The following is a 9746-nucleotide window of genomic DNA, read 5'->3' as shown; positions in this document are numbered from 1 at the left end:
CGGGAGCCGATCCAGAAAGAAACGACGAGAAGTTGACACTGAATAAGGCTTTGAACGGCGATAGTGAGTGCGTGGGATTAGATTTTAGTTTCTTGCACAATTGATGAGGAGAAAAGAGTGAGGGAGAAAATCGGGATTTGTTCGAAATATTAGTCTCATTTACACATTTTTGCCATGCAAACTCAACATCAACTTAAACTATAACTTTATTTTAAATATCAAATTATATAATTATATAAACCGTCTCTAACATTGTGTAATTGGGGTTTGTTCTATATATTAATCATGTTACACAATTTGACCGTGCAAACTCAATGTCAAACAATCAATCATCTGAAATGTCATATTATCTGAACAATACATAACGCAAACTTTACATGGGGTTTCTTTCAACAAACCAACTTATTTATTTACTTTCGGTTTTAAAAAATCACATATTAGATTTTTGCTTAATTTTTAGCTAAACCGAATAAAATATTTGTTTTAATCTAAAAACGACCATTTTTTTATCATTTAAATAAACTTGTAATATAAACAATTAATGGATGATTTTTTTATTTTTCGTTAAAAAGAATATTCTCATAAAGTCATTTCTAAAAGTTTAAAAAACTCTTTGAAGTTGTTGTCAATTTGTCAAACCTTTAATTCAAAATTTTATTCTTATCATGTAACATTTATATTTATCATTATACTTATATCCATAGTTAATTTTTGTTCATATTCACATTTATGAAAATTAGTTAAAATAGGCAATTAACTGGTGAAACATACTAAAATAAAAGTTAAGTTTTAACTTTTTTTACTACTAAACATTGACTAAATAAACTGTTTAGAAAATGGCATTGGATTGTTTTTGACACCGGGTGAATTTTGACGTAATATAACTTTAAGAGTGTTCTAGTCAACATATTTCATTAAAAGATGTCACGTGACACGTTTTTAGATCACATTACCAATATAAGATGCGTTTGTTGTCCAAAAATTTGGTTAATTACTTGTTAACAGTTCATTCAATAAAAATTAAAAACTGAATATTTATTAGTGAAAATAAATACATGTTTATTTTGGTATGTTTTACATATTGTGAATACTTTTAATAGTGAATATTCTCATAAAGCTATTTCTAAATGTAAAAAAGATATTAAGTTTTGAATTTAGAAAAAAATTAATGAAGTTGTCATACCTTTAATTCAAAATTTTATTCATATCATGTATATAATTATTTTGTATTTTTTTTACATATACTATAATATCTCGTTATCTACATCTATATTCGTGGTGTTGTGCTTTCGGGCGAGTGTTCACGGGTATTGGCCTTATGTGAGGGTTTTTTCTGGATTGAAAGACTAGTGTATTCCAATGTGGTGAATTTAGCCAGTAGTCCATTGGAAGGATTCATTGCCGTTCAAAAAGAGAGTTATCTACATCTATATTACCTGGTAAAAATGCATTAAAATAAACATTAACTTTTAATATTTTACTAATAAACGTTGACTAGTTCATGAAACGCTACTAAATTCTTTTCCACACTGAGTGCACAATAGGCCAGCCACATCGACAATTTAGAAACGTTTTACTTTGAATTTTTAGAAGGAACAATACCCCCAAAATGTTCTGGTTAACGTATTTCATTAAAAGATGTCACATGACACGTTTTTAGACTGCCACGTTATACATATAAGATGCATTTTATGTCAAAAACACGTGGCATTTGTCTAACGATTCATTCAATAAAAAATTGAAAAATAAATATTTATTAGTGAAAAAAAGACATAAATGCTTATTTTTGTATGTTTTAATTTTGTGAATATTTACTAGTGAATATTCTTATAAAGCTATCTCTAAAGGTAAAATATATATTAAGTTTTGAATTTTAGAAAACTCTTTCAAGTTTTCATACCTTTAATTCAAACTTCTATTCTTTTTGGTAAATATTTATATTTTGTTTGTATTTGCATTTATATGTTTATAATTATATTTTTATTTATATAGATATTTAAGAATAAGAAAATTCAATAAAATAGACATTTAGCAGGTTAAAAGTATCAATATAAATATTAGCTTTTAACTGTGTGTCATTCAGGTCCCGAATGACAACTTGAAAACGTGTCACTTTGAATCTTTAGACGTAATAACACCCTAAAAAGTATACATACCAACCAACATATTTTTTTATAAGATACCACCTGACACATTTTTAAGTTGTCTACATTACCTGAGTGAAGTGTATTCCTTAAAGAGATCATAGATGTCGTTTCTTAACCGTACATTTAATCAAAAATTATTAGTTAAACATAAAAAAGTCATATTTATTAGTGATAATTAAAAATGCTTTATTTTGGTAAGTCATTATCAACAAGTAATCTATTTTTGATAATTTCTATAATTTTTAATTATTTATGCCAGGTATGAGTCAATATTCATTAATGAAAGAAAAATAAGGAAAAAATAAAAGTGAATATTCATTAATGGAAGAAAAATAAATGTTTATTTTGGTATGTTTCAAAGTCGTGAGTATTTTTAGTGAATATTCTCATAAAATTATTTATAATAGCAAAAATAAGATCAAATTTTGAATTTTAAAAAACTCTATGAAGTTGTCATACCTTTGATTCAAAATTTTATTTATCCTGTAACATTTTTTAAATACCTATATTGTCGAAACACGAAACGAATCTAACCTGATCCATGACGATGCTTCCACGGATTTTCGAGATGAACGAACCACGTCTTGATCTTCTTCCTCTACGGCGGCGCCGGTGTCTTGATCTTCTTCCTCTACGGCGGCGCCGGTGATCTGCAACTGTGAGACCTGCGATGGCTTTATGGGGGTGTGGAGGTGACCGCTAAGATGATCTTGAAGATCTCTTGTTCACAGACACAAAAAGTGGTGGTGGCTCTTACTGAGCATTTTCCAACCCTTGATAAGGAGGTGGAGACCTCCTTATATAGGGAGCCTCATGGCCACCATCATGATACCCTAATGGGCCTAGCCCAGTTAGGGTTACCTCCACAAAACCCCCTCGGCCCAAAAACAAATGTATTAGCCCATATAATAAAATAAGCCAAACGTAATAGATTTAGGGTCGTAGAACCGGGTTTTAGTACCATACCCCTACATATATATATTTAAATTTACAATTACATCTATATCTATATTTTTATTTAAGCTTATATTCCTATTTAAGTATATTCAATTGAATGGATATTTAACCGGCTAAACATATCAAAGCATATACTAACTTTTAATTTTTTTACTGATAAATAGACCATTTAAAAATGATATTAATTTCTTTTTGACACCAGGTGAACTATAGGCTTGCCACGTCGACAAAGTGAAAACATGTTAAACTTTTAGACATAATAATACTTATAAAGGATGCCACGTGACATGTTTTTAGATTGCCAAGTTATACGTATGAGATGAATTTAATGCACAAAAACACGTGTTGTTTATCATAGGTTCGCTCAATAAAAAGTGAATATTCATTAGTGAAAAAAATGTTTACCCTTGTATGTATTCTACGAATATTTATGAGTGAATATTTTCATATCGTTATTTCTAAAAGTAAAAAAAGATATATTAACTTTTTAATTATAAACACTCTTTGAAGTTGTCATACGTTTCATGCAAACTTTTATTCTTTTCCTGTAAATATCTGTATTTTGTTTATATTTGCAACTATGTCTATAATGATACTTTTATTTATATTATTCATATTTAACAATATTCAATAAAATAGACATTTAACATGTTAAACGCATCATAATAAATATTAACTTTTAACTTTTACCGGTAAGCATTAACTAAATAGACCATTTAGAAAATAACACGTGGATTTTCTTGATACTGAGTTCCCTATAGGCCAACTAATAACTTGAAAACATATCATTTGAAACCTTCAGATGTAATAACACTCTAAAGAGTATTCCAACCAACACATCTCACCAAAAGATGTCACATGACACGTTTTTAGGTTGTCTACATTATCCGTGTCAAGTCTACTCAACTTAAGAGAGAGTAAAAAAAAAAGAAAAAGTCAAATATTTACTTGTAAAAATCAAAAACCTTTATTTTTTGTAAGTTTTATAAACAAATAATCTATTTTAGTAAATTTCAATTAGACATACATACTCATAACTAGAGCTGGGCAAATAAACCGGTTAATCGAACCGGCCCGAAAACTAAATCGAAACTGAACCGGTATGAAACTGATTATGTAGAAACCGCTTTGGAACTAATTGAAACCGTAGGTTTGGAACAGGTTTGTAATTTTCTCCATCAAAACCGGTTCCAAACCGAACCGAAACCGGCCAAAACTGGTCAAAACCTGAACCGAAACCGATCAAAACCTGAACCGAAACCGATCGTACTATGGTAAGAAGCCGGTTTCAACCCGAACCAAAACCGATCATAAATCAGTTTTGACTTTTGTTGACCAAACCGAACCGGTTTTAAACCAAACCGGTTTTGAGTTTAAACCGGTTTGTGCATCTCTACTCATGAGTGTAGGTGCACAAACCGGTTTAAAACTCAAAACCGGGTTGGGTTAAAACCGGTTCGGTTTGATCAACAAAAGTCAAAACCGGTTATGATCGGTTTTGGTTTGGGTTGAAACCGATTTCTTGATAGTTACAATCGTTTTCGGTTTGGGTTTTGACCGGTTTCGGTTCGGTTAACCGGTTTGGAACCGGTTTTGGTGGAGAAAACTACAAACCGGTTCCAACAATCGGTTCCAAACCGGTTTCTACATAATCGGTTTCAAACCGGTTAAATTTTTAGAATAATAATAATAATAATAATAATAATAATAATAATAAATATCTGATTTGAGCTCTTACTGACGTCAGCAATCTTCTCTTTTTACTGCAACTTTACATTTTTACAATTTGTGGAGTATTATAATTATTATTTATATATAAAACCGATCCACCGCCTCCTGATTTCTTCACCAAAAAAATTTCAATCATTTTTTAGGGTTTAATAATTAAAGGGTTTGCTGTTCAATTGATTGATTCATACTTCTGCTGATGATGAACTGGTAACTCTTCTTCTTTATATTTCTTTATAATCTGTTCAATTTTACTCAGTTTTAGGGTTTAATTTTGTGTTCTTTAGATGGTTTTGATCATCTTTTTTTTGCTTAATCTGTGCAATTTTGTTAACTGAATCTTGGTTTTTTTAGTATTTATATTTTTTTAGTGATTATCTGTCAAAAGCACTACTTTTTCTTTGATATATGTTGAAATTTGTTAGTATCCAAATCCCAGAAATTATCTGTCAAAAAAACCCTAATTTTTCATTGAATCTTGATTTTTTTAGTAATTATTTGTTTAATTTTTTCTAGTAATTATCTGTCAAAAGCCCTAATTTTTCATTGATAAATTGTTGAAATTTGTTAGTATTCAAAACCCAGAAATTATCCGTCAAAAAAACCCTAATTTTTCATTGAATCTTGATTTTTTTAGTAATTATTTGCTTGATTTTTTCTAGTGATTATCTGTCAAAAGCCCTAATTTTTCTTTGGTAAATCTTGAAATTTGTTAAGTAGCCAGAACCCAGTAATTATCTGGCAGAGACCCTAATTTTTCATTGAATTTTGATTTTTTTAGTAATTATTTGTTTTATTATTTTTAGTGATTATCTGTCAAAAGCCCTAATTTTTTTTGGCAATTGATGAAATTTTTAGTATCCAATACCCAGTAATTATCTGTCAAAAATCCTAATTTTTCATTGAATCTTGATTTGTTTTACTAATTATTTGTTTGATTTTTTTTAGTCATTATCTGTCAAGAACTCTGATTTTTTATTGATAAATCTTGAAATTTGTTAGTATCCAAAACCCAGAAATTATCTGTCAAAACCACTGATTTTTCATTGATAAATCTTGAATTTGTTAGTTTTCAAAACCCAGTAGTTATCTGTCAAAAACCCTATTTTTTTCACAAATAAAGGTTGAAATTTGCTAGTATCCAAAGCCCTAATTTTTATCTAATAAGATGTGATTATGGGTTTACATGAGGAATGAATCATCATCAAGTGTGCATGAATCTTGAATATTTATATTATTTTTATCTGTTACTATTATAGTTATCTCATCATTTTGTATTATTAGTCGTTTACATGCGTTAATCTGATATACACAAGTTTATTTCTCGATTTATCGGTCGATTTTGTCACTTACCACTATTGTCTATATGGTGTATTTCTAGATTCTAAAAACTGGAAGAACACAGGGCAGGTGGAATTTTGTGTTGTTTAGATGATTTTGATCATGTTTCTTTGCTAAATTGCGCAATTTCGTTAATCAAATTTTGATTTTTTTCATTAACTTTTTGCTTGGTTAGATTAATGTTTGCTTTTAGCTAGGATACAATCCAAAACATAAATTTTTTCCTATGGTGCCAGTAGTTTTGGTGCTTGGATTTATAATCGTCCAGCGTCAAACTTTTCGATCGGTCGGGTCGGGTCGAGTGATAATAAATCGGCCAATAAACCCTAAATTTCAAAATTTCAGCAAAATTTCGTTTGAATATGTCGTGCTATACACTATAAAGAAAACGCAAAAAAGATTGGTGTCAGGCGAAACCGGCACTTGTAGGGTAGCCCATCTGCCCATGTAAAAATGCTGCTTTTAGTTAGTATCCAAAGCCCTAATTTTCATTTAATTAGCAGCAGTCAGGGCTTTACATGAGGAATGGTTTATTTCATCATGAAGTGTGATAATTGTCTTATAGGACGCATTAATCTTGAATATTTATGTTATGCTATTTGTATCTGTTACTGATACAGTTTTCATCATTTTGTGTTATTGGTAGTTTACTGCTGCTACTCACACTTTATGGATCATGAGAGAACTTAAAAGATGTGAGAAAACAACTTTTAATTTTTTTTTTTCATTTTTTAGTATCTTATTAATCTTTGCCAAAAAATAAAAATAAAAATGTACCTCGAAAGACATGCATATATGTAACTTTGTGAACTACCCTTTTTTTTTTTTAATTTAACTTATAACTTCTTTTACCAATTTTATAATTGAAAGGAATGAAAAAAGATTTAAATAAATTGATTGGTTGGCGGTATTTTTCTTGGTTTTCTCGTAACTTTGTGGTTTTCTCTTGAACCCTTCCCTATCTGGATACTATACTTTACATGTCGTTTGTTTGATCTTGAATATTTAAGAGACTTTTAGACTAGTATACTTAATTATAATTCTTTTTGAAGGTAGGACGACTTAAATTGGAATTAGCAAGTCAAAGATAATGAGCGGTAAGAAAGTCAAAGAGTCAGTATGGTCAAGAGAGCAGGATATCGCTTTTGAAAACGCACTTATAACGTATCTCAACGAAGATGATGACGAACGATTTAAGAAAATAGCTGCTGAGGTTCCCGGGAATAAATCAGTTGAAGAAATCAAGAAGCATTACGAGTTGTTGCTTGAGGATGTGGACCGAATAGAGTCGGGTGTTGTTCCTCTGCCTGTGTATAGTTCTCCCTTGGATGACTCAGAAAGCCACGCTGGCGATGTAGGCACCAGTAAGAAAGGTGGAAATGCGGGTCAAAATGTCAATGTGTCGAGTCATGGTGGTAAGGGGGCAAAGGCAGAGCAAGAATGTCGTAAAGGGATTGCGTGGAGTGAGGAGGAACACAGGTTATATATCTTATTCATCTGTTATATTATAAACTTTAGTTTCCCATTTGTATATATATAATTATATATCTATGTATGAAAAAGATTTATGGAAATTGTTGAATAGGTATTTTAGTTCTAGCCTAAAATTTTTAAGAAAATTATAGTGTGATTATAAAAACGATGTTTGATAATGATTTGAGTTAAATAATTAGGAGGTTTTATGCGTTAAAAGTACACTTTGGGTGACTTTTGGCCCGTTCCCTTATTAGCTATTTTTTAGAATTAACGGGCTGACCACTTGGCCCCTAGATATAAAGCATGATCCAAATTGAACCGTTCATGGGTTAATGACGATATTTGCATATTGACCCAAAATTGACCCGTTCCCTTTTTACGTGTTTATTAAAAAATTAACGGTTGACCCAAGTTGACCCGTTCATAAGTTACTGACAATTTTTGTAGATCATCTTGGCCCGTTCCCCTTTTAGCTATTGACCAAGTTGACCCGTTCATAACTGGTTGACCCTTAGAGATTTTTTGCAGATTGACCCGTTCACTTATTAGTCATTCTTAAAAAATTAACGGGCTGACCCTTAGATATAAAGTATGAACAAAAGCGACTCATTCATAAATTAATGACATTTTTTTGCAGATTATTTCTTCTTGGTTTGGAGAAATACGGAAAAGGTGACTGGCGAAGCATATCACGAAACTTTGTGGTGACCCGCACCCCGACCCAAGTCGCAAGCCATGCACAAAAATACTTCATCCGGCTAAACTCCATGAACAAAGATAGGCGCCGGTCAAGCATCCATGACATCACCAGCGCCAACAATGCTGACGTGGCAGTCCCTCAACCGCCAGCAAACGATTCTCCTGGTAAATCAAGCCAACCACCAACCATGTATGGCGGGACCGCAATCGGTCAGCCAGTGGTTGGAACACCGGTTAATCTTGTAATCCCGCCACCACACATGGCGGGGTATGGTGTGGTCCCCGGCGCACCAGCAAACATGGACCCGAGGGCGTCTCGTCGTAGGTAACTAAGATGGGAAAATGTGTAAATGGTTAGCTGCTAGGGTTATGTTTTGTGGTTGATCTTGATTAGAAATATTATTTTTGTTGAAGTCTTTTGAGATTAGTTTGATGATCATAGTATTTGATTATATTCAAATAAGACAATGGATGAATGTTTTGGTTACTTTTATGTAGAGGCATGGTTAAACCTTGATTCTCAACTATGAGGGTCATGTGTTTATTGATATTATGTTTATTATTGTTGGTGTTTTTTTATTTTTTTTATTAGTATATTTGGAAGTACCTTTTGGTTTTACTTGCTTTTTTAGAGTATGCATATATGCATGTGTGTCATATTTAGGGGTGTAACTTGTGAGTCAAAACACTCGTGAGCTACTCAAATCGACTCACTAGAAGCTCAAAATGGTCCGCTCTTAAACAAACTTGAGCCCGGGCTTATAACTTGTTTAGTAAACGAGCTTGAACTTTGTTTATCAAGCTTAAGCTAGCTCATAAGTCTGTTATTTATAGAGTTTTTGTTTTATATGACAATTCTTATTGAAGTAAATAATGTAAAATTTTGAAGAAAAGAGGTTAATTAGAATTTATATAAAAAGTAAAATTAAAATTTATATAAAAGTTCGTTATAAATACACATAGTTTTTTTTATTAAATTTAAATAATAAACGGGCCAAGCCGAGCTCAAGTTAACAAAAAAAAAAAAAAACCTACTCATGAGCTGAACTCGAGTTTTAAAAATAGATTTTGATACAACTCAAGATTAAGACTTGAAGAGCTGTATTAACTTGAACGAGTAAAGCTCGGGCTTCTCTCGTTTACACCCCCAATCATTCTAAAGAATCAATTTTTACCATTTTTAAAACTTACTGCAAAGTGGCTCAAGACCCGCTTAACAATTATCAAAATAAGTAAACACTGTGGTTAGCTGTTCGGCCTAAAATAATTTTTCAACACCGATTGGGCTGGACGATAAACGCCCGTAAAACCGAGAAGCCAAAGTGAGAACTTGTATACAAACCATTTGAGATGTTAAACTAAATAAAAGGTGTTATTGTACTACAACAACAACAACAA

The 9746-nt window shown here is 31.3% G+C and overlaps 1 protein-coding gene across 1 annotated transcript; it reads left to right on the top strand.

Moving 5' to 3' along the window:
- Positions 1-7223: 7223 nt before the first annotated feature.
- Positions 7224-8697, top strand: LOC143578581 (transcription factor SRM1-like). Its single transcript, XM_077062114.1, has 2 exons — positions 7224-7652; positions 8287-8697. Exons 1-2 carry the CDS (start codon positions 7264-7266, stop codon positions 8675-8677), a joined length of 780 nt encoding a protein of 259 aa, XP_076918229.1. The 5' UTR covers positions 7224-7263; the 3' UTR covers positions 8678-8697.
- The last annotated feature ends 1049 nt before the right edge of the window (positions 8698-9746 follow it).

The sequence above is a fragment of the Bidens hawaiensis genome, unplaced genomic scaffold (assembly GCF_021521415.1).
Source record: "Bidens hawaiensis isolate Kalapana, Puna unplaced genomic scaffold, B.hawaiensis_p1.1 tig00029296_1, whole genome shotgun sequence".
Lineage (NCBI taxonomy): Eukaryota > Viridiplantae > Streptophyta > Magnoliopsida > Asterales > Asteraceae > Bidens > Bidens hawaiensis.
Note: the sequence above shows the minus strand (reverse complement) of the source record. Positions and strands in the feature narration are given on the sequence as shown.